Source organism: Peromyscus leucopus, chromosome 22, assembly GCF_004664715.2.
Source record: "Peromyscus leucopus breed LL Stock chromosome 22, UCI_PerLeu_2.1, whole genome shotgun sequence".
Classification (NCBI taxonomy): domain Eukaryota; kingdom Metazoa; phylum Chordata; class Mammalia; order Rodentia; family Cricetidae; genus Peromyscus; species Peromyscus leucopus.
In genome coordinates, this window is record NC_051081.1 from 31470431 (window position 1) to 31498386 (window position 27956).

Here is a 27956-nt window from a genome sequence, read left to right on the forward strand (position 1 = left end):
TACCAAAGGATAAATGTTTTGTATTAACATGAATCCTAACGACAGACACAATGCAGTTATAAGCACATGGTAGATACACAGAACAGTCTCTATATAGTCTGAACATCGATACAAAATAAGTTACAGTCGCTTTGCTTTCCATCACAGTAGGAGTAGAGCAGACAGTCACTGGACCAGTGGCTGGGGAGCAAGGCAAGGGAGAGGCCACAGAGGAGGATTCAGGGCACTGAGCACAGTTGGGGGATTGTTGCCAAGGACACCAGAGTCCCTGAAAGTCTACAGAGAACAAGGTCCCGGTCCTCTCAAGGTGGCCTTCTGAGAACTAGCACGAAGTCCTGCTTGGTGACATCCAGTGGCTGAATTTGAGCTGGGATGCTCTAGGTGAACGGACGGGAGGCTCAGTGGGAACAGGAACACACAGCATCCAGCAGGCCAGCCCACTTTCCTGACGGCTTGGTTGGACTTCTGTGATGTTGGGAACACGAGGCACAGAGCCAGAAGGCACAGTTTGCTTCTAGGAGGTGACAGATGGCCAGATGGATGGCCCACCAAATGCTGGTGAGCCCTCTTGCCTTGCCTGGATGCTCTGGGAGGCTGTGTGAGGAGGGGCTGTGTGCTCAGACAGTTCTGTGCTTGATCACCAAGTGGCAGCGCTGGGACCTTTCATCCATCACAGAACAGGGACAGATGGAGGATTGGCATCCTCTCTCCTTGTGACCTCAGAAGTTCGGGAAGGTCCCCTAAACTACTCTGGGCCTCTGGCTCCTCACCTGAAAAACGCATGTCGGGGGTGATGTATACTTGGAAAGGGCATTAGTGAAGGCCTCAGGAACCAACATGTATAAAGTGCCTAACACTGTCCCTACCACACAGGAGGGCTTTACATAAGAAACTGAGTATCCAGACAGCCTAGGCTTGATAAACCCGTGAACTACAAATGCCCTGTTCAAGAAGACCCCAGGGCAGCTTCCTTGTGCTTTCTACCAAGTTTTTCCTTTTCTCTCCCCATCTGGGATTCTTTGACACAAAAATGTCAGGCAGTATTCAAGTGTGGTGAGGAAGACAGAGTGTCTTCGGTTCAGAAAGATACAAAGAACACGGGCCAGTGTCTCTTCAAGTCTGGGATGTAGTGCCCCAAGGAGGTGTCTCCATTTGATTATCTTCCCCCAGCTTCTCCTCTTTCCCTCACAGCTCCCAGCCCCTGAGTAAATTTCTAATTAGGAAGCTAAAGAAGAGAAATAAAAGCACAGAACAGAAAGCGAACTGTCTATTCCATGAAAAGCCTTTCCCATCTGCTCAGAGCGTAGGTGCGGAGGCACTGGGGGATAGGGAAGGTTGGGCCATCTGTGGGCCAGGCAATTGCCTCATGTCTCTGGGGAATGAGAGATAGAGGGGAAATTTGGAGACACGGGCTTATATATCCTGGGACAGAAGAGGTACAGCTGCCCTTCTTCCAACCCTGGGAACTTGAAGAGGTGTTCAAACGAGGATGGACCTTTCTCGTCTACAGTGTGACTGTCAAGTCACACTCTGTGTGTGTGTGTGTGTGTGTGTGTGTGTGTGTGTGTGTGTGTGTATGGTCATCATGCCCATTCTCTCTTCTAACACTGCCCGTCTGAAGTTACCTGGCTCTGTCACTCAGGTACTTTCCTCTTTGATGGAGGAATGAGGTGGGCAGGCAGCTCATTGGGCAGTTCATGCCCCTCCAGCTTGACTTTGATGAGGTGGTTGGCCAGGGCAAACTCCTCGTCATCCAGCATGCCATCCTTATCAATGTCAGCCAGCTTCCAGATCTTGCCCAGCACGCTGTTGGGTAGCTTGGAGCGTACCATCTCCTTTTTGGCATTGGCGCCCGTGATCTTGCCGTCCACCGGGGACAGGGTGTAGAAGATCTCATCATACATAGGCTTGTCTCGGGCCACCACCCACTCGGCATCATCAATACCTTCCCCGGCTCCCTCTCCATAGCCATGCCCGAAGGGGCCTTGTAGGGTTCCCTCAAATGCCCCGCCTTTCACCATCTGGACAGGTCGCTGGGTCTCTTCCTGGCGCACCAGCACCATGAGCTGGGCAATGTCGTGTGCCAGCATGTCATCTACCACCTCCAGGAGCTTGCTCTTCAGTGGCTGGAATTTGCTGAAGTCCTGGGCCTGCAGCTGGTCCTGGGGAGAGAAAGGCGGAAGTAGAATACAAGGGAAGCTCTTCCAGATCAGGGAGGGTGCTTCCTGTTAACTATAGAATGCTTTCCCAATTATCTTTCTAGTGAGCAGTGAGGTCAAGGGACTGTGTGAGGGGAGCAGCAAGGGCCTGAGGGGCTATGGATGGGTCTTTATATGAAGAACCAGAACAAGAGCAAGAGCTGGGGAACCAAGGCAACAAGTGCTGGTTTGTTTGTTTACATCTCTTTAAATATTATTATAAAAGGTAGCTAGCTCATACATTTCTTGCCAAGTTTTGGCTGTCAAATGCTGACTCTTGAAGATGGTGGCCCTCTGAGATGTGGGTCTCCAGGAAAGCTTATGTTTGAAAAACACACAAGCAAAGTGCTTTCATTGTCTGCCCACTGGTTCACTCTTCTCGATACCTGGGAGGTAGAGAAGTCACATACCATTCATATGTAGTGAGGGGGTCAAGGTGACGGGGATTGAAAGTTAGGGTAACTAAAACCACCACAGAACCTTAGAGTTCGCAATTAGGATTATTCACTAGAATTGCCTGGCTGGAGGTCTCAAAAGTCTGGACCCCTGCCGAGAATTCTGACCTAGTAGGCATGGGCAGGCATGTTGACCTTACAAAAGCTGTTTCCTTTGCCAGGGCTATCCCGCCCACATCATAAAAGAAAGATGCTCTCCTTTGAAGACCTTTGCAGTCTTGAAAGGTCCTCAACCTAGAACATCCCATTTCAACTTGCTTCTAGTCCAGTGGTTCTCAATCTTCCTAACGTTGCAACCCTTTAATACCGCTCCTCGTGATGTGGTGACCCCCAACCATGACATTATTTTTGTTGCTACTTCATAACTATAATTTTGCTACTGTTACAAATAGTAATGTAAATATCTGTGTTTTCTGATGGTTTTAGGAACACCCCAGTGGAAGGGGTCACTCTGTCCCAAAGGGTTCATGACCTACGTGTTGAGAACCACTGTTCTAGAAGGACACAGTTGCTCATGCTGCCCTAGTCTGGCCACAGCAATCTCGTTACGTGGGTGGGGAAGAGGCCAGGAAACAAGGATGGGCACATCGAATCCACTGCAGAAAATGTAAAGGCTACCCACAGCTACAGTTCAAGGGCTGGCAGGCTACTTCTCCTCTCTAGGGCTGGGCCAGGAAGAAGGGCTGTGGAGAAAACAGGGTTCCATGCTAAGGGCCTTGCAGACAAGATATTTCACTGGGTTCTTAGCACTTGTGTACAAAGCCCTTTGCAGCCGGTTTACAGATGACATGAAGGCTCAGTGTGAATCTGGTCTCTATGGCATAGCGGCTTCTTGCTTGGCTCCTGGGGACAGTTCCTGGCTTTTCTACTTAAGGCTTATGTGACTGCTTTGCTGAGAAAATGCTAAGATCTCAGGTGATTCTTGTATAAAAGGCAGATGAAGATGCTCCTTCTGAGAACTACAAACACACACACACACACACACACACACACACACACACACACACACACACAAATCCTAAGTGGCGGCCCTAGGTTCAAAGGCTTGCAACATACCCCAAAGATGCTGTGTGTCACAAACTGTTCCCAGGAAGGAGTTCAGAGGTAAACCTAAGCACTTAAGGGTCTGTATTATTATTCTAGACATAGTAGAGATGTACCTGTCACTAGATGAGGTCTTCTATGTCATCAAACACACCCGTGTCTTTGGGGACACTGGACTATTTCTCCTCTGGCTCGGCTAGGGCACTTGCTGTGAGTGACGGTTCATCAGGAAGGACATGCCTAATGTCACCTCCTTGCATTCTGACTTTGGGTTTCTCCCAGGAGCTCTGTCAGCCCCCTTCATCCTCTGGCAGCCAGCTAGGGTGACACTGTTTCTCACTGTAGGGTCCCTGACCCTCACTCATTACCTGCATCCTCTTCAGGTTGGGGAAGTCCCCGGGGGAGATCTGGTGCTCCCGCTCAATCCGGCCATAAATCTCAGCCAGGTTGTTCACCAGCTCCTTCTTTTTGGTGTCCTTTCCAAACACCGAGGGCATCTCTTTCTTCAAGGAGCTGATGATGTAGGCGTGGACCTGACCAAGAGGGACAGAGGACAACCTCATTAGGAGCCTGAACTGGCAGCCCCTCTAGTCCTTCCTCCTGCCTCGGCTTCTGAAACCATTTCTCTCGCCATCCCTCACGGCGCTGGGCTAGCACAGTGAGAATATGGGGAAGGAAGGTCATAGAGGTGGAGGTGAGAATACGTCATGGCCGCTGCTGTTGTAGACACTGTCAACCCACTGAGCATCAAGGCGTCTAGTACAGTGATGAAGGTTTTCACACTCAGTTTCTCTTCATCCTCCATCAGTCCATTCAGTTTATAAATACAGAAAAAGACACAGAGAAACTGCAAAAACACAGTCATCCTGGGGATCACTGAGGTGGTCATGGGGTCAACCTGGCCATCTAACCCAGAGCCAACAACAACCACCACCCATACTCTCCTATCCAAGGGACCTCAGTTCTTGCAACTGACCCCTATCTATGAAACTGTCTATACTTCATCTGCTGGGGGTAGTCTTACCTTGGCCAGCCGGGCCCTCTTGATGAGGTCATTGAGCTTTCGAAGGGCAGCATTACGGGGTAGACTCTGGATGTCTCTGAACAAGTCCTGCTCTTCAGCTTCAAAGAGCTTCCGGTTGTCAGGAATGAGGAGAGGGTGGGACCAGAAGGAGCCAATGTAGACCCGGATCACCTCCGGTGTGTTCACGATCTTCCCCAGGGACCACATGAGGGCCCCGTACACCCGCATCAGCTGCTGGGTCTCAATCTGGTCCGCCTTGTTCAGCACGACTCGCATCTTGTCCTCATGGTTCTTGAGAGCCTTGATGACTTCGGAGAACTCGTCAGAGATGTCCAGCTTGTGGGCGTCAAAGAGCAGGATGATGCGGTCCACCCGCTCGGCAAACCATTCAAGGACAGCAGCAAAATCATACCCTGTGGCAGAGTCATAGTCAGTGGGAGGAGCTTTGGGGTATGGAAGTATAGTGAAGGGTCTGATGTAAGACAACACAGTCTTGGAAATAGTTTTTGAGTTTGGACGCTGGCTCCTCCCATGTGGTTGTTTGACCTTGAGCAAATCTCTCTCTCTCTCTCTATCTCTGTCTCTCTCTCTGTGATTCAAACTCAGGGTCTCATGCATGCTACACAAATGTTCTTTCACTGAGCTATATCCCCAGGCCTCCTTAGCATTCTCCGTCTACAGAATGGTCCTTAGGGAGTATCTGGCTAGTAGGATGAGGGTGATGATGCTCAGTAAATGCTGGATTCTATCATAAGCATTGCTACTCCCATAAAGGGCGGCCTCTATCCAGTTATCTTCTTATTAAAGTTAGGGGCCAGGGCTCCTGGTGGGAAAAGAAGTCTAGGCATTGTTTTTGTGCTGATATTTTGGGGGTCTTACTGCCTTGCATTAGACCACACTGGCCTTGAACTTCCTTTATAGGCCAGTTAAGCCTCAAACTTGAAAAGCCCCTGCCTCAGCCTCCAAAGTGCTGAGATTCCAAGTGTGCATCATCATGACCACCTTGGACATCTGTTTTGAAATGAAATAAAGACTCAGAAATTCTTCACAGGGTACAATCAGCAAAACAGAAGATACAAGTGACCGATGCAGGTTCGGACCACGCCCATTCCTAGTTGGGACGACGTCAGAGTTCTTGTTACAGACTGAAGTGACTGGTTCTCCTATAGCTCCCAGGCTCGCTTCCTTCCTCACTCATCTGCTGTGGCCCCGAACACTCAGATCCTATTCTGTACGGGAGTCCTTCCTGAGGATGTGACTGGGCCGCTGGTTACCCAGCACTGAGTTACTTCAAATCTGCTGGTTCCAGGAACTCTAGAGCTCTGGTTCTATTTAGTGCCAAGCAACTCTTGATCGGGGAGAAGAGAGAAGATGTCATGGTTTGTCTATGCAGTGGGCTCCAAAAGAGGGGGCTGGTTGCCAATTGGTGGGCTTTTAAGAAGTGAATGGATCATGGGGGCTCTGAGATAACCAGTGGATTAACACCTCAAGTCTGATCCAGGAGTTTGGGTAGGCATTTCTTTCTTTCTTTCTTTCTTTTTTTTTTTTCCCACACCTGGTGTGTGTGTGTGTGCAGGTATATGCACATCTATGTTCATGAATGTGGATGCCAGAGGCCAACCTTGGGTAGGTTATTCTTCAGGAACCATCCTCCATGATTCTCAATACATATTATCTCATCGGCCTGGAACGAATCAAACAGGCCGTGCTGGTGCCCAGAAAGCCCCAGGGATCCACCTCTCTTAGCTTCCCTCGTGCCAGGGTTATAAGTAGAAGGGGACACGATCGCTTCTACGCCTAGCTTTTTAATATGTGGGTAGCAGGTCCTCAAGTTTGCATGACAAGCACTTTTTACAAACTGAGCTATATCTCCCTAACAACATTGGGTACCCATGTCCCTCATATAATTAGGGAACTCTCCCTGTGACCCCAACCTGAACAAAGGAGACTTATCCTTCTTCATCTCCCCTGTGCTCAGGGTGCGCACGGCAGGTACTCCATCGGCATCTGTTGCACACAATTGACATAGAGTCCTTTTCTATGATGTTCTGCCTTTTACATCTGGGAAACAGTGAACAAGCCATCTCTGGACCTTAGTTTTCCACTCTCTAAATCAGGACCCACCAATGCCTTGACCTCAGGGTTGTGAAGATCAAATCTAAGAGTGGTGACATTCTTACTTATGACCTTGACCAAATGCCCTGCCCCTTTATAAAGAACTCCTCGGTGTGTCGCCACGGGATGGAGCTTGCTCTGCAGGTCTGTGTCTCTGTAGGATCACTGGCCTGGGTGGGTTCCTTGTAGTTTCTGCTCAGATTATTAACTTGATATGCTGGGCAATGGAATCCCCTCGCTTATCCATGGTCTCTGTTTCCGGGATGGATGATCTCTGTGCTTCCTTTCTTGGTTTACAGTTCTCTGTGTCTACATCCAGAGGTGTGAGGATGGGGAACACAGTAAGATGGAGATGAGACACAAGGATGCCTTTGTAGCTAGGGAGAGAGGAAGGCTGGAGGAGGCTGCTGCCTCTGGTGCCCTGGGCATGCCTACAGGAAGCCTACTCCAGTCTGCTGACAAGCAGATGGCTTCCAGGAACCTTTCCTATGATGTAATAAGCACAGAGGCCTCCTATTAATCCTCCTACATTTGCAAATTCTGCAAGTTCTGGTAAGCTGTTATCAAATGACAAGCAGTGAGAAGCCTCCTCTGGGGTGTGTGGTTGGGAAAACCTGGAGACGGAAGCAGTGACTCCGCAAGCTCCTTCAATGCTCTCCCTCCTACCTCATGCTCTACCTCTCTACCCCAGTGCTCACCCTCCCAGCCCAGGCTCACCCTCCCAGCCCAGGCTCACCCTCCAGCTCATGCTCACCCTCCCGGCTCATGCTCACTCTCCTACCTCATGCTCACCTCCTACCTCATGCTCACTCTCTAGCTCATGCTCACCCTTCTAGCCCAGCTCACCCCCCAGCCCAGCTCACCCCCAGCCCAGGCTCACCCCCAGCCCATGCTCACTCTCCTACCTCATGCTCACCCTCCCAGCTCAGGCTCACCCTTCTAGCCCAGGCTCACCCTCCCAGCCCAGGCTCACCCTCCCGGCTCATGCTCTCCCTCCTACTTCATGCTCACTCTCCCAGCTCCTGGCTACTCCAGGGACCCGCACAACCTCTAGGATGAATGCTAAGTTGCTTTCATAGCCTGGACTTATGTGTAAGCCCAGATATAGAAGAACAGAAAAAGGCAGAGACTCCCGGATGCAGTCAGAAGAGGGAACAGGGCTAGCTTTGCCATTTCTTTTCTGAATGGCCTTCTGTAAGTCTAAACCTCTTTTACTCGGCTGTAAAAAAACATTGATAGTAACAACTGGCTGAATGCGGGGCCCCTGGTGTAGCCATGAAAAGCAGACCTGATATTAGGAGGAGGAGAGAACCCTGTCTGGATGGAGACTGCCCTAATGCCCAGTATACACGGCATGCCCAAGGTGACTACCTGATATACCCCTTTATCTCAGGAATGGCTCCGAGACTCTCACTAACTACTCCTGAACACTTTCAATAGCCCGTGGTCTCTGAATCATAGGTCAGTGGGCGGAGAGAAAGAATACAGAGTGGTCCTTCCTGGATTCCTCCTGGAATGTCTGCTGGCACCCAGGGATAGAGGGTAGGCTCCAGGCCAGTGTCTGGGAAGCCTGGGAGGACCTGCAGCTCCCACCCCCGGGCTCCAGGGACTGGGAAGAAAGCATTTCTAATTAATGCCAGGCAGGAGGAAATCAATGAGACAAACTCAATAAGCAAGGCCACTCCTTAATAACCCAGCACTCGCTCGCTTGCTCGCTGTCTGACATACAGTGGATTGTTCTTTGCATTTTCAGCTGCAAAACTGACCGCGCTGGATCTTTTACAGCCGTCCATCACCTGGAGTGAACAGGGTGTATGCATCTTAAACAAGAGGGAGTGGAGATATAGCGAGGTTAAGGGCATTCCCAAGTACACAGCCAGAGCAGGTGCTGGCAAATGTAGGCTTAGAACCCTTACCCACACCCTCTTCTTAGCTCTCAGCCCTGGGTAAGCCTGCAACCCAGAGGCCTGGGGCTTACTTGTGGGGGCCATAGAGGATAACCCCCCAAATCTGTTAAGTTCTAGGGATGTTTAAAAAAGAGAGAGAGACACACACACAGAGACCTGCGGCACCAGAAAGGGGAGCCTTCAGCTGACAATGAAGAGGAATACCCTGGACACCTCCTGGAAACAGCCTCAAAGAATGGCCCAAGCAGACTCACCACAGGCCTCCAGATGACCACAAAACTGGCAGGAAGGCCTCCCAGGCATCAGGGCTCAGCGGCTCTGCTGAGTACCCACACATGCATGGGTTTACCGGCTCATCATCTGAGCAACCCTGGGAGCCCGGAAGTGCTCAGGGGTAGGCTAGGGATGGAGGCTACTAGTATTGGCACAGACGCCAGAAGTCTCAAGAGTTAACTCGGAGGCGACAAATTAGCCCCCATTCCTGCCTGGTCTTCCCTAGCAGGTTCTGGTAACGTGCCGAAAGCTGAGGGCTGGGACCCAGGAGATCAGGGCTTGCATCACCATTGTGTCACCTGCTCTGAGCCGACTGAGCGCTTGGACCAGGGGTCTCCATTGTGTGCAGTCATGGGATGAGGGCATGAAGCCCCTGGAGTGGCTTTCCCCATTGTGGAACTGGTGGGGATACAGTCTGAAACACAGTCGGGAGATGTGCCTTCCATGTGAGAAGGTATGAAGCCTTCCGGAGCCCTCTGCTCTCCCCAGTTACTGCTACATCCGTGCTCCTTCCCAGTAATGAACCAGGGCCAGCCACATCCTGCCCTTTCCAGGAACAGCTTTCTGTCTGCCTTTCCTGCCTACCCTAGAGTCTCTTCTTCCAGAACTGACTGCTAGCCGAAAACTTCATTGACTTGTCTTCTCTACAGACATACACTCCCCCAGGCCTGGACAGAAGGCCACCCTGAAGCAAGGATCACACTTCGTTTTCCATTAGCCTAGGGCAGAATGCTCATCCCTAGGATGCCCGAGGCCCTGGGAACCCTAAGGAGCAGCCGCCTGGGGTTGGGCAGTCTAGAGCAAGATGTCTCTGTGCTGACTTGATTCCAACTCTTCTGCTAAGCCATAAGTCCTGAGCCAGGCAGAGGTATGGTGAGGGGGACTGTGGGCTATTAATGACCAGGACCGGACCATCTGAGGAGGCCCGGCCCACCTGGGCTTGAGGAGTGTGCCAGGAAAGTACCAAATCTACTGTGGCCAACCCCAGGAGTGAAGAAAGTCTGGGCCATCCCCTTTAGATCTGTGTAGACACTTGTGTGGGGGTGTCAGGAGGTGTGGGAGAGGCCAGAGGTGTGTGAAGAATGTGTGAGTAAAGGGGGCGGTGTCTGGAAGGGCTTACACTGGAACTCTGGCTTTCTGGCTAACCACAAGGAAGGATGGAAGAGCCTGTGCACCCAGGCAATGTTCCTGAGTCAGGTGCCCTTATCATCACCACCACCTGGACCACTGGGGTATCTGATGTCCTCCCTGACTCTGGTTTTCTCAGGGTGCTGAAGTCAGCACTGCCCCGGGCTGGTGGCAGCCCCACCCCCACTCCAGCTCCTGTTTGTCTCACTGGCTGCTTTTGTCAGCAGTTGCATCAATCCAGACTCAGGATGGCAGAGAATCACCCTAGCAGAGCCCTTGTTGGCCCGGAGACGGGAAGAGCCCGATGTGTTATCAGTTCTTGGAGGGAGGGGATGGGAATATAATCAAGATCACGAGTGCCCAGTCGGTAGAGCAGCCACTGAGGTCTGAAGTCAAAGGCAGGAGAGAGTGGAGAGAAACAGGAAAGAATGGAGCAGGTCAGGGACCGAGGAAGACAGGCGTCCCTAAAGACAAGGCTACACACCCCAATGCAAGGGTGATGAGTCACACAACTGACCCCGGAGTCACGTAAAGTGGAGCCCTGCCTGAGAGCCGCTAACGAGGGAAGAAGGGAGCCCAATGGGATCCAGAACCAGAACTAAGGTCTGTGGACTTTGTAAGAAGGTTCTATGATGCATTTCCCTGAGACATCCGGGACTCTGTCCGTCCACAACCCTGAACTGCTAGTCTAGTGCTGTTGGGCCCCTAAAGGCTGTCCTCTCCAGAACTGCTTGTGGGCCAGGCCGCACTGGCTTAGCAGGTACATGAGACGCACCGCCCCTACAGCCTGCGGTACTACCTCTCCCATGTTCCCCCAGCAAGCTGCGGACTGCCCCGTGGGCCCGGAAATCCTTTTAGGCCTAGACTCCGACCCAGGCTTCTGTAGGTGCAGACTGACTGCTCCTCATTCCACCAGAGCCCAGAGTTAGGTAGGGGCCAAGGGACCCGGCTTCCTGGACCCCATCACAGGTCACCAGTTACAGAAACTGGGAACACGGTTTTCCAGGTGCCCTTCCGGTTCAACTGCTTCCTTCCTCTCTGCTTTCCAGGTTTTACCTCCTGGGACAGAGGGAGTTCCTGCTCAGACGCTTTGTGATGTCTCCCCCCAACACTGCTTTAGAAGGGGGACTCTAGGAAGGCCTGCCTGGAGCTCACCTAGAGAGACAGAGGTTTCCCAAAGGGTTCTCTGGCGGTCTCTCCCATTGCTTATGCTCACACACAGCTACTGTGTGCCCCCCAAGGAGCTGAGCCTTTCCATACTCACATTTCCTAGAGGAGAGTTCCTATCCTCACAGAGAAGCAGAACAAGAGCTCAGGCGCTCGAGAGAGAAGTCCAGAGCCTTCCCTGGGCCAATGGTCTGCACTATTAAGCCTCAAGGATCCACAGCCACGGCCATATGCTTGTTGCTCCATGACTCTCCTCTCTGAGGTTTTGGGAGTAAATGGGGGTTCACCTGTACAGGCCACGCCCTTGAGGAAGGGGTTCTTGGGTCCTTTTGTGATGGCAAGATAGATAGATGGGCACACCTATGCCAGTGAGGAGTCATGGAGGCATGTGTCACCTGAGGTCAACTCAGAGAGCCCTGGCCACTTCCCAGAGAGGCTTGCCAGTACAAGGCTGACCCTTCCCGGAGGCAGACTTCTGAGTGCTAATTTGGCCCCCATCCAGGCTGCCAGCACCAAGTTCCGGGAGGGTGCATCTCCTCTGATTTTTCTCGCTAAGGATACAAAGCATAGCACAGAAAGGATAGGGCAGCTGGGTGTTGAGGTACAGACCCGTAATGCCAACACTTAAGAGGTAGAGACATCTAGAGGATCAGGAGTTCAAGGCCAGCCTGGGCTGCCTGAGACTGTCTCAAACATCCTAAACCCAAAGCTGAAGCGGGTAATGGGCTACCCAGGGGCTCATAATAGACATGGCAGGAGAGGCCAGGACTGGGTGACTTAACACCACCACCCACCAGGGATGCTGCTCACCTCGGCTGATCCTCTGTTTCTCCCCGGAGAGGATCCCCGGTGTGTCGATGACACTGATGCTTTCCAGCACGGCATTGGGCAGCTGGGCACACACAAACCTGCACAGACGGCGAGAGGAAGGCTGTGGTGAGCCGCCGAGGCACCTCGCTGGTCCAGCCTCAAGGGTTCCATCTCCCGACCTTCCCACGGACTGCAGGGTCCCAGGTCACCCGGTGGGGGCCTGCTAGGTATGCTAGCTAATCCAGGGAGTGAGTTATGGTTCTCTTGCCGTCTGCCATATCTTGTTTTGAAGTCCTTGGTACCATGTTCGCTGGCCAACAGGGATACTCCATAATGCCATCCTACCTCCCATGGGTGTCCAAAGCCTTGTCATAACGCTTGTGGCCCCAAGTCTTTAATGATCCCTGGCCAGCCCTTCCTGCCTTGAAAGGCTTTACTTAGCTTGGCCAGATCCTGACGGCCAATCAGAATTCTACCTCCTCTGCACAGTGCTCCCAGTCACAGGGAAGAGGAGCCTCGAGATCTGCACATAGTTGGGGTATGGGAACCCTCTTCTGACTTGATCACTATGCATCCCCCCCCATCATTGTGCATCCTGCATGTATTTGCATCTGCAAGCCTTATTTAGCACAAGGTACAGAGCAGAAGACCACAAGCCCACACAAGACCGTGCAGAAAGTGACTGCAGTATGCCCAGAGATCTGTTCTGTGAAAAAATTCCCAAGGTGATCGACGAGGCAGTCTGGGCTCATGCTCTGAGCCCCTAGTTTCAAGATCCCCATGGCATACCAATTTTAATCCCTGCTCCTGGTGGTGGAAAAAGATGCTATACACAATAATGACAAGCCACAGTGCGGAGGGGTCAGCATCCCAAAGTCAAAGCAGGGTTGGTTAGAACCCAGGCAGAGAGATGACTTTGTTGGGGGGGGGGCTTCTTGGAGGGAGGTAGCATCGGGACTAGCCTTGAGAGATGGATCATACCACTCAGGAGTGTGTTATTTGGGTATCTACAGGACTAGCTCAGCCAGGCATTTCTCTAGGATGGCTATCTAGCCGTACTCAGGAAGAGCGGGGCTGGTCACTGACACAGAAAAGGTGAAGAACAATCTACAGCCAGCTCCAGACAGAAGAGTGGCCACCACTGGCAGGCCCCAGTTGGCTCTGTCAGCCACTGTCTTAGTGATGAGTGCGCAGTATCACCCATCCTCTAGTTAGACGGTCCTACACTGAGCCCCTTCCTTTTGCCTCTCCCTGCTCATAGTTTTCTTCCTCTCTTCAGGTTCTTCTTCCTGGAATGCCCTTTGCTCGCCCTCCCCTTCATGTGTCCTGTCACCCATCCCTTCATGCCCATGTCAAATGCCAGCTTTCCCACATCGCCTCTTGGGATGACTCTCCCCCGCTGTGAAGTACTGTGGCTGATCTTCCCGCAGGTGCCCAAGGGCTAGACACAGTTTTCACTTCCCCTGCTGAGCTCACCCAAGCTGCTGCCGCCGAGGCCTGGAGTCTCTCGCAATAAAACATGTACCCTACCCCCTGGTACCACGCCTGGGGGATGGGACACCTGCTGTCCTCCCGCGGTCTGTTTCACCAGAGCAGCGCCATACAGGTCCCCGTGGCTAGCAACCCCGCAGCGGGACCTCACCGGGGTCTGCTCCTTCAGACGGAACATTTTAATCACCGAAAGCGAAAGCACGGCTTTAAAGAGAGATGGTAGGCCCCCTTAGAGGCCTCATCTTCGGAGGACTTCCTCCCCCTGACCCCACAACACCTTCCACGTCTATGCTTTGTATAAGTTATTTTCAATTTTTTTTTAAATTATGTTTTTTTACAATTTAGAAAAGAAAGCTCTTCAGCAAGGCAGACAATGAAACAGCATCTTCCTCCATCCTCCTCCCACCCCGTTTCTAAGTGTGAAATCCACACAGTGACAGCTACAGGCTCTTGAGATGTTTTTCCCCCTCTCGGGTTTTCTTTATGTTTGTAGGAAGACAGTGGGGGGTTGGGGGGGAGGGGGCGGAGACTCTGTGACTGGCATTTTGTCATCTTCTGGATGAAGACGGCAATACTGAAAGAGGTTACGTGTTGTTGGCCAGACTTGTCACACACAGGCTTCCTTGGTTTCAAAAGTCCAATCAGAAAGTCAGCGGGCCCTGCTGGGTTTGGCTAATGACATCTTTATGTCATTAACCTCCTCCCCCAGGAATGTGCTGGCTACTACGGTGATTACAGAAATCTGTTATCATCACTGACCATCTGCCGTCACATATAGATGCTATTATCACTGTAAGCACAGTTATCCAGAAAGGGGGTTAACCGCTGACCTTGCCCGCCCGTCTCTACTGATGACTGACTCTCCTGGACCCCAGGTTCTTCTCCTCTCTCACCTGGAAGCCAGCTCATCTTTGCCTTGGAAGAATACGGCTCCTTGGCTGACTCACAGTCACTGCAAACTGAGCTATCCAAAGTGGAGTGCATCATGTCTCTCCCCGCAAGCCTTAGTTCACTCCAGGCTGACTCATCCTTTTACATCAAATTCCCCTAATACATATGTATTCCGTGTTTTAGTATCCCATGGCCTCTCTTCCCCCTTACCTAGATCAGGCCTTCTACACTCAGCTTCTACACCAGTAGAAACTCCTGGTCTCAAGGACCCCACCCCAATGCACCTCAATACCCACCACCTCAATCCATTTCTTTTCTAAGAAGTCACGCCCACCTCCTGAGGGTCCTCCCTACTAGACGGACATCTCACAAGTGATGTCTTGTCCCCCTGGCCCTGCTTTGGAAACATGTTCTGCCACTTGGCATTCCACATTGTTCCATATACCAGGTCACTTGTCCCTTCTTGTCTCAGACTATTATGGGTTACATGTCACTACAGGAAAGTTTACAGGATAAGAGATATTGGGAAAGTTTCTGGGCAATAAGCCTCAATTTCCAGAGACGGAAATGGTATCAGTGGGTACCCATTTCTCTCTTTGAATAATTATGAAATCAATTTAAACATTAATTTAAAATTTTGTAAAATGTGTGATATGTGTGTCTGTGTTGGGAATGTGCACATGATTTGCAGTGCCTATGGAGGCCAGAAGGCCGTCCTGGATCCCCTACAATGAGCCATCAGAGGTCGGTGCTGTGAACAGAACTTGAGGCCTCTGTTCTTAACCTCGAGCCATCTCTCCAGCCCAGGAATCAAATTTAAAAACAAAAAGAAAAAAAACAATCCACTCGGTAACTACCCATCCTTACCATAACCTACCATTTCTATTAGTTACTAAGTACCAGACACCCTACCTTCTGTTCAGTCTCTTACTCGCCTCTGCTCCAACTCGTCAAAGATTACCACCATCCTCTACTACATGTGAGCAAAGTGAGACACAAAGAAGTGTGGTCACTTGTCCACAGCTCAAGGTGGGATCAGATTCCAGGCCCACCTGAAGCCAGAGTTCTTTCCTTTTACTAGAAACATCTTCAACAAGAAAGAGCAGCCTTGAAACTGAGTGCTGTGTACATGTAAACTGGATTAACCACATACAAGTACAACCAGGAACCTGTCCACATTCCAGTTAAGTGCAGTTATAACTGGAATGAAGGCCCAGATTAGCTTGTCATACATGCTCTAGAGCAGCGGTTCTCAACCTGTGGGTCACGACCCTTTGGGTGAACGACCCTTTCACAGGAGTCACCTAAGATCGTTGGAAAAACAGATATTTATATTATGATTCATAACAGTAACAAAATTATGGATTATGAAATAGCAATGAAAATAATTTTGTGATGGGGGTCACCACAATATGGGGAACACTGTATTAGTATTGAAGGGTCACAGTGTTAGGAATGTTGAGAACCACTACTCTAGAGGTTTCTCAACCCAAAACCTCATGATGACCTTGGTATTTTCAGGCCTGAACTCATCCTAGGGGGAAGGAGGTGACCTGCCCAAGGTCACACAGGGAGCTGAAGAGAACCACTGGTCAAACGCAAGGCCTCTCTCCTTTAAATACAGCCTTCTTTCCAGGTTAGAACATTCAGGAACAAGAAAGAACCCTTTATTGCTCCCTTCTGCTTGGACAAATAATCCCAGGCATAGTGTACGCAAATGCTGGGAAACACGTAACTTCCCTTTAATGCTTTTATTGGGGTAGGGCAGGGGAGGGCCACTTGATCCAGGACACTGCCAGATCTTCCCCTGCTCCGTCATCAGGTGGTCTCAGCCCAGCGCTTACAGCCGTCAAGTCCCACAGCCCATGATGAGTGACTAAGTTACACTCAGGAGACAGTCAAGCTGCTAGAAAAGACAGAGTCTCCCAGGACCACACCCCTCTGCTTTCACCCCCCCCCATGCTCCACAAAGAAGCAGAGAGACCACCCAGCAGTGCATACCCCGTCCTTTCCCCCAGCACCCCGATTCACCTGTTCAAGAAGGCATTGCCGAAGGCATTGAGCTTTCTGAAGGGTTTCTTCGGATCCACCACCAGGGCGTTCCCAGGGATGATCCCCTCTACGTCCCCTTGCATCACTGCTATGAAAGAATCAGTGGTCGGCTCGGGCCCGATCCTCATGCCTGGGAAATCCTGTTCCAGCAGGTACCTGCAGGAAAGAGTGCAGTCGCATGTTGGCATGGTGCTCGTAGATGGCCCCGTCTGTCTACCACACAGCTGGTTATACACATGTCACAGGACAGGGACAAACCCAAAGCAAGCACTGTGCAGAGGAGGTTGAGATTCTAGCTCAGCTCCACCTGCTCTGTTTTCTTGGTCCTTCCTGCCTCTCTGACTCAGGACGGGGTGAAGGGAAAGCAAGGTTTGGTCTCGGAAGCCACCCATGGACTGACGCTGATTGCCAACTAGGATGTCGGAGAGTTCACAGTTCAAAGTAGCTGACTAACATTGACAGGCACAGGCAGAGAATCAGACAATCCCGAGGCTCTTCTGGCTTCTTGGAGACCATTGGTTATGCATGACTAGTTATTTAATATAGAACGTCTATATGCCATATAATGGAAAAGCAGCCTGAAGGGTAAACGATGAAGAAGGAAATCCCACCCACCCTAGATTTTGGTCCAACTATTTTTTGGGTTCTGTAGAAATATTCCATTTATACACATACTATAGCCTTTGTGATTAGGCATACTCACATATAGATGAGTGGAGGTTTTTCTTATTTTTATTTATTTATTGTGTTATAGCTTTATTTACTTATTTACTTATTTATTTACTTACTTATTTATTTACTTACTTATTTATTTACTTACTTACTTACTTACTTATTTATTTATTTATTTATTTATTTATTTATTTATTCATTCATTCATTTATTTATTTATTATTTATTTATTTATGTGTCACTGTGCCTGTGTGACAATCAGAGGATACTTTAATGAGTTGGCTCTCCTCTTCCACCATGAGTCCTGGGATGGAACTCGACCCATCAGGCTTGGTGGCAGGAGTCCTTACCCTCTGAGACGTCTCACCGGCCCACTGAAGCTTTTAAGCAGTCTATCCTTTCCCTTCTTGTCACTACTCAACGGACACAAGCTTCTAGCGTGAGACTCTATTCAAGACACCCTGCATGTACTTACACAAGAAGACACATTCGCTCCCTTGTGTCCTTTGGCGCCGGGCAGTTTTATTGCCAATATTTCAGTTCATGGAAGGGCTCTTGGTTGGAAATCCTAACTGTGCTTTCTTTTAACACGTTTGGCTTTTATCTGACGCTGAGTCAAAACTTACCTTTTATCTACTGATGTTTTTTCTATTTCACCTGACACCTACGTAACACACGTACCCTGCCCCCAACTTACACGGGCTTAGTAACCACAGAGGATGTGGTGCAGCCCTGTAGGTGGGAATTTACATGCTCTGCAACCCTGCTGATTATAGCTATGCTCGGGTTTCGGTTTATGCTTAACCCATCTGGGAGACGGCAGTCTAGATTTACTTCAACCCTTGTTAATAACTATGTAGAACCCCCTGATATGGATTATTACAAACGCTTCTTAGTGAGCTTCTCCTTGCTATCTGGTAGCCGTTTCTATTGTCTAGAAGGGAGAGAAATGGCAGTTCTGAAATCGACACATCTCAGTGCAAGGAGGAGAGCCGAGGAAGAGTGGTTGCCTATTTTTAAGGGGTGGTTTTTTTTTTTAACATGTTCACTTTCTACTTCCTACACCTGATTCTGCTCACTCAGGGGCCCCCAAGCAGGCCCCTTCCCTGCTCTGAGCCTCATGGTCTGTGCTACTAGGACACTGGCCAATGTGATCTCCAGAGTGTCTTCTGTTTCCTGGGCCACTGTGCCGGGAAAGGACTTGTGGAATTCTGTCCATGGCATGGCGTGACAGATACCTCTCCGTTCATCTTTAGGTCTGGGCAGTGAGAGCCCAAAGCTACCTGCTTCTCCCACTCTGCTGCTCCTTGTAGAGGTTATGAGCAAAGGCACATGCTCACCCAGGGAGTGGTCACTAAGGACAACAGACAACAGAGCCCTTTAGGCTCCCAGGACAAGTTTGGACACAGCCGACGGGAGGCTGGACTGAATACCAGTGCATGGATCTGCCCTGGGGTAGGACTGGCCAGACAGAGGACAGTCCCCGAGCATCTTTTGAGAGTGCTAAGGGACACTGCCTTTGTAGGGCACACACCTACAAAGTGAGGGCTCAGGAACAAGCAGCAACAAAATTAATTTTATGGTTGGAGGTTTGGGGGTCGTCACAACATGAGGAACCATATGAAAAGGTCAAAGCATTAGGAAGATTGAGAACCACTGCTCTAGAAGATTCCAGCTGATTCAGACACACAGCCCGGGCATGCTGGCATGCTCCAGCTCCATATTAAGCCTGTCACTTTCCTGGTAATAACCATTGATGGGTAATAGCAATTCTAAGTGTCCCATTTTATTCCGAAACTCTGATAATGTTGTCTCTTTTGTCCCTGTGGTGCCACTTGAGGTAGGCACTGACGGACCTGAGAAGAGTTCCATAGCTTTCTCAGAGTCCTGGGGCTGGAACCCAAGCTCCTATCAGTGAGACGTTGGTCACTCTTCTACCACCTTTGACTCCCCGGAGAAATAAGTCACTTCCCAGAAAGCTGAGCAAGGCCCAGGGAAAAGCAGAGCAGCTCGGGAGCCAGAGGCCCAGTTTCCCTGGCCCAAGCCTGAGCTCCTTGCCATTCTTTTGTCTCCAGAGTGGGCAGGATCCAGGGAGGCCTGCTGGGTTTCCTCTGGGTTCCCAGCAGCCTATTTGTGCCTCCAGGAAGCAGCGTTTGGAGCTGTACTCTACTCCAGGGTTCCCAGGCTGTTGAGGTTGGGTTGCTATGGACTCCGTCCCCAAGGAGCCCCATGGAGCAGCTGCAGGAGTCTCGCCCCAGGGGAAGCTGCTGACTTGCTCAGAGCCTGGAGTGCTGTTGCCCAAGAGGCTAACTCCACAACAGCCGTGTGGGGAAGCTTTGGAAGTCTTGGTTACCCTGGAAAGTCCCTCATACCTTGACCAGCCCAGCCCAACAACTGGGACAATAAAGGAAGGATTTCTTCCAGTCAGAGGGTCATTTGGAGAACTTGCCCTGGAGCTGTGATGAGAATAAACACAAAAGTTCCACATAGGGCTGTGCTTTCTGCTTTCTTGGTGACCCTTTCCCCTTGGGGACTTCCTGGATGAGCTCTCTAACTATAAGGGGTATGCCTTTTCAGAAGGTACCTAATTTAAACACTGTGGCCTCAGCATCTCCCACTACCACATAGGGTATCATAGTTTAGACTTACTGCTTGCCTGCAATATGTTAGACATTGTCCTAGATGTTCCATGGTTCACTTCATTTCATATTCTTACCTACTGGGTTGTGAGTGTTACGATCCTCCTTGTTAAACACACCTAGGGAGAGGCTGGGCAGTGGTGGCACATGCCTTTAATTCCAGCACTCAGGAGGCAGAGCCAGTTGGATCTCTGTGAGTTCCAGGCCAGCCTGGTCTGCAGAGCGAGATCCAGGACAGGCACCAAAACTACAAAGAGAAACCCTATTCCAAACCCCACCCCACACTCCCCAAAAAATGTACCTAGGAAGTAAATCCACCTTGTAGGCTCAGAGAGTTCAGTGGTTTACATGTGTTACACATTGAACTGGTACCCGATACTGAGCATCTTTTCCCATTTTAGAGGGGAAGAGACAAAAGTTAATTTGCCCAATGTATATATCAGTTACAGATAGCCTAGGATTTGAACCTGGTATTTGGATTTAAGAACCCATGCCTTTAATCACTATACCCACTGTCTCCTTCCATGGCTTAAGTCTCTTCCAGGAAATGCAGCCACCTCTGGGGACAGGCCAAAAATGATGCCCCTGCCCCATGCGGAACTAGAAACAAAAAGTGAGATAAACTACGAAAGTATATGATTTGGCAAGAAGCTGGCTTAGAGCCTGGGCCTGAGGAAAGGGGAGGCTTTGGGACCCACAAACCCAGGAACACACACGTGTCTCCAGAAACTCAGGCCCTGGGTACACACTCAGTCTCCATGACTGCAGGTGCATACAAAAGCTGTTGCTATTGGGTGACAGGAGCAGGTCTTGGCCCTGTGATTTTTCAAAAGGACAATTAGCAACAGTAAGGCCAGATTCCCTGTGGGAATCCATGTGCTAATCTGGGACAGTTGATGTTGGCAGCTAAGTCTTATTCAGACCTGTGGAGGAGATAGGTGTGGATGAGAACTCTGGGGAGAGCTGACCTAGAGGGATGGTAAGAACCACTCTGAGGCAGCCTCAAAAATGCCCAGAATGAACAAGGCCACAGCAGCAATGAGCTCTGTTCTTTAAAAGGCGTCTCAGATTCCAGTTCTGGGAGACATGCTGTACTTACTCAGCAGATGAACAAAGGGTGATACTGCCCAGCCTAACAGGTCAGCTTCCTGGGGAGTTAAGGAGCCACCGCCTGAGATGGCTAGGCAAAGGGCCTTGGGCTGGGTCTGTTGGCCTCTTATTCTCACATGACCCAAAACATGCTGACCACACATGGGTCCGGGGAAACTCAGGGTTGAAGGAGGCCCCCGGCAGCCCCGGAGGCTACAGTCAAGCCAAGCAGGGAACTGGATGGGATAAATTCTCAGAGACATTTGGGTTTGTCTTACGGCCCTGGGTACCCCTCAAACAAAGCCACCACTGTGTCCAGAAAGGAAATTCTATTGAGGGATCTCACGCACTGCTTCTTTGCGGGGAGTAGGGACAGATCGCCTCTGTTGCTGGGTGAAAACATTCCCACAGCTGTGTAAAAAGAAAAGTTAATTCAAGCCTGGGTGGGACAAGCAGAGACAGAGACACATGAAATAAGGGGGGGCGGGGAGAACACTGAGATTTCTCCATGTGGCCAATACTGTTTGCTTCTATCATCCCACGTCATCAGCCTTAGCTGCGTGCGCCATGACTTGAGAACATTAGTTCAGTTTTACAGGGGAGGTCAGCTAAGAACTAGTACGTCTAAGCTCAGGGCCAAGTTTGAGGTCCCAAACACTGAAAGAATTTTGGTGTCTCCTCCCCTTTTGCCACCCAATGCAAAATAAATAAAAGCTAAACCATAAAATATGTGTGGGGAAAATCAACACAAATCTGATTTTTTTCCCCACGAGGGCGATTTTTCTTCATATGCTTCTTAAGTAGAAATTACTTCATAACATTTTCCTCATTTTTTTTTTTTATGCCCTGCTTCGTTGGCAAACTCAGTATGTGGTCTCCTTTCCTGATGACCTAAGTATCCAGTGTTCGGCATGGAGCCAAGAAATCTCAATGAGGCCTGACTTTCAGGCACCATCTCCCCAGGGGGAGGAGGCCCAGGCTTTGAGCTGCGACTGAGACTAAGCCCTGGGGGAAATAACTACAAAGGCTGGGGGGCTGGGAGGGGGAGGGGCTGCATATACTGCTGCTGGAGGCTCTGGGTTGGGTGCCCCAAGTCATCTGGAGAATCTGTCCTTCTCTGGAGTGGCTTAGGGGGCACCCACACAACTCTACCACCGCCAGGACACTGGACAAGGGGCCCAAAAGAACAGCAGGGGACAGCAAGATGGCTCGGTGGGCAAAGCTGCCACCTGCCAAGCCCGACAATGGCCCGAGTGTGATCTCTGGCATGGTGGAAGAAGAGGCCCGACCCCGGCAAGTTGTCCTCTGACCTCCACATAGGGTACACACACACACACACACACACACACACACACACACACACACACAGACACACACAGACACACGCACACGCACACGCGCGCACACACGCATAGGGAGGCACACACCCATGCACGCATGTACCCACACACTAAGTGAATAAATAGGTAAGCCATTAAAAAAATTTTTTCAAAGAATGGCCTCCGCCTCCCTGACTTCTAAAACAGAGAGACATCTGGTTTCTAATTATGGCAGCTAAAAAGTGAAACTGTCTGAGGTCATTCATACTTGAGTTTTGGGATAGCAAAGGCTACAGCAGGCTTTTCCCACAATGGCACAAACAATAATTAGAGAGAATGAACCCTTCCATGTGGCCTGCCTGCAGGTACTTCGCACATCCCCACCTCATCTCCAAACCCAGTTCAGATGCGTCCTCCGTGAAGCCTGAACAGATTCATCCCCACCTCACCCACAAACCACACACCCTCTCCCCTCTCTTGGGCAACAGGAGACCTCAGGGCTCCTCCTCCACACAGCTGTGCTGTATTATGGGCTTTTGTGTTATACATCTGTATCTTGGGGTCACCCAACCATGGATCCTTTCACTTTAAAAATAAGGCCAGGATAATTCTTGTCCCATCAGCCTGATTGAGTTTTAGGGAGACAGTAATGTCCACACGCACAGGCCCAAAGTGGATGGAAGACTCTCTATGGCTAGGTTAAGAAAAGCTAGCTCCATGCCCTAGGCTAACTGGCCATGGGGCCATGCGTGGACAGGACCCTCAACTATGAGAAGAAGTACTTGCAGGAGAAGGACAGTTTAGAACTCGGATCATCCGGTCTTAGTGTTCCTTTCCTGGCTCCACCCTGTGACAAGTCGGCCCATCCGGGACACCACTGACTATGGCATTCTGCCTTTCTGTAGTATGGAGAGGCAGGATGCCCTTACTTTCATCAAGCTGTGGTGGTGCTAGAAGGAGGCTGTCCCCTACCTCCTGAGGGTCAATCTCAGCTAGAAAGAGGAAGGGAATGATACTATCCTCCTCACGGTACCTGGAACTAAACGGTGCTGAATTGGTTACGAACCCTCATCTTCCCATGAGATGGTTACTAAGAGGGTCAGAGAAGAACGGTGGTGTGACCCACCTTATCCTTTATCAATCTCCTGGCTAGGAAGTAGGGAAACCCAGGTTCTGCTAACCTAGCTTGGGTTAGGACCTTTGTTCCATAGCCAATGGGGATGGGATGCAAATCTTTCTCTAGTGATGTCTCTGGTACCCTCCAGATGCCCGGCTTCAAGGTGATTCCTCAACTGGACCCGAGACAGGCAGATACAGCCACTCTAGTCTGAAGCTTTTTGTTCCCATCAGTAACCAATGAACCTTGGCGAGAAGCAACTGAATATTCACCCATTTGAGCCCAACAGACCAGGGCCCTTGACAATAAAATGGCATCCTTTGACTCAGGATGGCAGGACCCTGAAGTGACGTAGGTACCTTTGCAGGTAGAATTGAGTCTACAGATGAGTGGGTCTCCCTGGGATGGTGGCCTCTTCACCTTCGGTTTCTAAGGAAACCATCTTTCCTGGGGTGATCTAAAGGCCAGGGTAAGGGTTGGGTCCCCCTCCGCATCTATCGTGGAACTGATAGGAGATGGAACACCCAAGGAAAAATGTTACATCCACCATCTTTGGTGGAAGCTGCAGAGTTCTTGAAGAAGTGTGAGCAGTTCAAAGGGCCAGCGAAGCTGAACTCGCTTTGGAATACCCATGACCCAGTAGTTCAAGGCCTACTACAGACAAGGCTCAAGATCAACCCAGACATTCCAGTGGGGGTTCTGAACCTCAGACCTCTCCATGTCAGCCTAGGCAAGGTCCAAGGAGGCCACAGTAGCAGCTGGTACCTGGGACACCCTTGTCCACCTCTACCACCAGCAGACAGAGGAGGCGAAGAAAGTAGACAGCAAGAGAGGGTGGCCAGGGGTTCTAAGAGGACCGAAGAAGGAGGGGCCGAGAGGCGCAGGCCAGCAAGAGAGACAGCAGAGGTGGAAGCAGGCTGCCGGGGGACACAGAGCTACTGTGCTCCAAAGAGACAGGCTGGTGGAGGCAGCAGCCCACAAACCAATTTATTGTTTATTTTATGACTCTGGGTTGCCGGGCCTTAGGCCAGGGAAGTTATTTCAGGCAGAGATCACAGCACGTTAATTAGTTATTAGAAGAATGTCCTTTCTGTGTGTTCTTCTCGAGACAAGAAATAGAACTTGGTGATGTGGGTGAAACTGAACTGAAAGTGGGTGGACACTCAGGGGGGCAAAAAGCCAACAGTGAGGGGAACCAAGGGGGCCAATCCTTGTTTCTGGAAGGGAAAGGTTCCTCTCAGGGTCGGGCCTCAGCCAGAGATGGGAAGGCTCCTAAGAGCCAGACAAGGGCAGACTTACTGGGGGGGGGGGGGGGGGGGGGGTTAGTTGTGCCTACTGCCATCTTGTAGAGCAACTCTTAATACAGAAAGATTTTTTCTTTAATTAAATATTTATGAAAAATGCTGCACAACCTTTGGCCCAGTAACTGCTTCTGGGAATCTCTGGGAAAAATAAAAAGGCCGAGCTGTAAAGGAGATGCTATTCAGGGTAATCTTGCCATAGCAAACAAAGTAGGAACAACCAGAAACACGAAAAAGCAGTATAGCTAATTAAGAAATAAACTGCATCTATACAAAGTGAAATATTATATAGCTGATAAAAATGATGATTATGTGGGGCGTATTCACGCTATAACTATAACAACTAAAAAAACCCTAGCATACAAAATTATATTCATAGCATAACTTCAACAGAGTATAAAACAGCTGTAAGTACAGGGAAGGTAAATATATTATTTTTAACGTTTTCTCCTGGGTTTCAGGTTATGGACAGTTTTGTTTCATTTTCAAATTTATTCTCTTCTTCGCTTTCTAATGATAAATGAAACTGTTAGATTTCATGAGAAGGAAGAAAAATGCGCAGTTTGGTTTGGGAGAGCCCTTGTGTTACAGCCCCCTTAGCCTGTTAGATAACTTTCCCCCCTCCTGCCCTGCCAGATGACTCTCTCGAGGGGAAACAGCTTTGGAAGCATGAGCTAAATTCAGTTACTGGTGTGAGCGGAAAGAGGGACCCCTTGGGCTTGGAGGATAAGAGAAGGGCGGGAGCTGCCCCCCCCCTTAGCCTTCTGTCCCCCTCAGATAAGGGATAATGTGGGGTGCCTCACCCAGCCACTTGCTCAGACCTAGTAACAGCCAGGGATGACTCAGGCAAAGTCAGGAGGGGCATCTCCTACACACTTCAACCTTTCTCTGCTCAGGACCCTGCCCTTAAAACACTCGCCTTTCTTCTTCCCTCCCATTTTGCAAGATGGCTGTTGGGAAATTTCTGGAGCTGAGGTCCGGAAGAGAGGCTACCTTGCAAGTGTCCTTGCTGTGGGAAGGAGATGTTCCAATAGCTTAATGTCCTTTGGGTCATGACCAAGGATGATCAGAGGGCCAGGGCGGGCTGTGCAAGGCCAGGAACAGTTTGCAGGTGGCCCACACTTCCCACGAGGGAAAACCCAACAGAGTGGAGAGCGGTGATCAGAGGATCCCCGTGTACCTGCCACCTAGGTATCTCTGAAACACATTTGGTAGCAATCGGTGTTTAATAAAATGAAGGGCTGATCTTGAATCCAAGATTCTCCCTCTGTGTTTCCAGTTAAATCCACTCAACACTGCAGGCAAATTTAGGGTATACATGTATTTTTTCTAAAGATAGCTCGTTACAGCTTTCATGAGTGTCTTTTTTTTTTCTTTTTTTAAGGAAAGTGATTTAGATTTAGATTTTTAAAAATAAAGTGAAAAGCAATGGGTTTATCTCTCATATTTAAAATAGAATCGACAAACCATCATCCCCCGCTGGACCGCCACTTGGGAAATCATCTGACCTTGTCAAACTGCAGGTCAGGTGGACAGCCCAAGACTGTCCACTCCACAAAGACAAACTTGACCTGGTGCTCTGTTCGGATATGACAGGTTAGCAGGATGCACAACACTGCTCCCAGAAGTCCAGCAGTGAAGAAAATGAGTCACTGGGCTGTCAACTCTCCTGGTCTCCTTACCAAACAAAGCACATGGCGTCACAAATGCCAACCCAGAAATAAAAGAAGCTTCTGCGGGCAAGCAGCCTCGACTCTAGGAGGGTACCAGACCCTGCCTCCACACTTTACGAGTGTGACTCTCAGCACACAGGCCCACAAGTACTCCTCCACCTCTGAAAAAAACAGCCTGGCCTGGCAGACTGTGCACACTGAGGACACAGAGAGAGGCCTGTTCCTCCGAGATAGGGACGTTCCTGACTCTGGGGGAAAATACACAGACCTCTGTCTCTGAATGCCTGCAGACTTCTTGAGGATGCCTCCAGCCCCTACATTCTGTCATTCAAAGGAAAGGAAGACACATTCTTCAGGTTATCAGCATTTAGCTAACATTTCCTCACATGCACGGAGGGCTGCATCCCAGGTCTGCATCCACACGCCCTGTGGCTCTGAACCATCCCTTCCCCTCCCCATCACCTCTGCTACCTCACCTGCAAAGTCAAGGGGCATGTCAATATCTCCTCTAGAGTCTTTAATATTATTGAACTATTAAGATCAAAGAAGGAAACATTATATATAAAAAAGTGTTCTCTTTCTGCACTTGCTTCATATCCTTTGAGTCTCTAAGAGATAGGCCTAGAAGCTCTGTCACACAGGAGGGAAAATGATAAAAGAACAAGTGGCCCCAAGGTCCACAGCCCACCCCCACTGCCAGGCCTGTGACCCTGAGAACAGCTCAGCTGCAAAGGTAAGGCTGCCACACAAGAGGAGAGGTCCTGGCCAAAGAAAGGGTTATGACACCCCCCAGGTGCATGAGGAGCCTGGCTCCTTCTGTGCCTCAGTTTCACAAGGCACAAATCAGACAACAGAGGTGATTCTTCATTTGAACGCGTCAAACTGACCAAGGGCTAAGAACACGCAGGACTCAATGGGAGACTTGGTAGCAGGGTCCACTTTTGGGGCCTCCCACAGGGACTTCTTCAGAGCCCTTAATCAAGACTTTTCATGTCACCCCAAAGGCTCAGCCCCCAGCCGTGGCTCACCTGATGAAGGTGGTCTTCCCAGTAGAGTACTGGCCCACCAACAGGACCATGGGCTTGTTGTCGAAATCAGCATCCTCCAGGGCGGGTGAGTGGAACTCATGGAAGCGGTAATACTCTTCCAGGGGCAGCAGCTTGCTCTTGTAGAGTTTCTTGAGCCCCTCACTCACCGTCTGGAAGACCTCGGGGTCCTTCCTGCGGCGATCATCGTTACCCAACCAGCTGAACATCGTGGCAGCTGGGGGAAGACTCCAGGGAGAGGCACCCGCCTGGGTCGAGCCGCGGCCACCTCACCGGAGCACCAGGCTCAGATGCACCATGGCCGGAGCTGCCCCAGCTGCTGGACCCAGCCCAGCCCCTGCTTCATCCGCAGCTAAGCTGGGAGGAGGATGCTGCCGGCTGAGCCCAAGAGAGCTGCAACCTTGGAAATTAAAAGCAAACCTGTCAGGGAACCGGTGCAGGGGATCCTGGGTCTCCCCAGATGCGTGGCTAGAGGATGCTCGGGCTCCCCTGCAGTGGTGCCCAGGCAGCTCGGAGTAAGCGGCGGCGCACACGGCTCCGCATCC

At 50.4% G+C, this 27956-nt stretch overlaps 1 protein-coding gene across 3 annotated transcripts; it reads right to left on the reverse strand.

Annotated features, from left to right (window-relative positions):
• Positions 1-27956, reverse strand: Ehd3 (EH domain containing 3). Of its 3 annotated transcripts, XM_037198049.1 has the most exons (7): positions 27394-27956; positions 16535-16711; positions 12122-12219; positions 4722-5134; positions 4066-4230; positions 1626-2162; positions 1-770 (listed from the first exon to the last, which is right to left on the reverse strand). In XM_037198049.1, exons 1-6 carry the CDS (start codon positions 27618-27620, stop codon positions 1635-1637), a joined length of 1608 nt encoding a protein of 535 aa, XP_037053944.1. In that variant the 5' UTR covers positions 27621-27956; the 3' UTR covers positions 1-770; positions 1626-1634. The 3 variants fall into 3 exon arrangements, with proteins under 3 accessions (XP_037053944.1, XP_028729518.1, XP_037053945.1); XM_028873685.2 differs by having other exon boundaries at positions 1-2162; XM_037198050.1 differs by lacking the exon at positions 27394-27956 and adding an exon at positions 17703-18055 and having other exon boundaries at positions 1-2162.

Bases quoted from the DNA above. Each gene is read 5' to 3' on its own strand.
- Ehd3 (XM_037198049.1), bottom strand. From the start codon at position 27,620: ATGTTCAGCTGGTTGGGTAACGATGATCGCCGCAGGAAGGACCCCGAG. The intron at 12,220-16,534 runs GTGAATCGGGGT...CCGTCTGTGCAG, and splicing joins GGCAATGCCTTCTTGAACAG to GTTTGTGTGTGCCCAGCTGC. The intron at 2,163-4,065 runs GTAATGAGTGAG...TTCTCTCCCCAG, and splicing joins CCAACCTGAAGAGGATGCAG to GACCAGCTGCAGGCCCAGGA.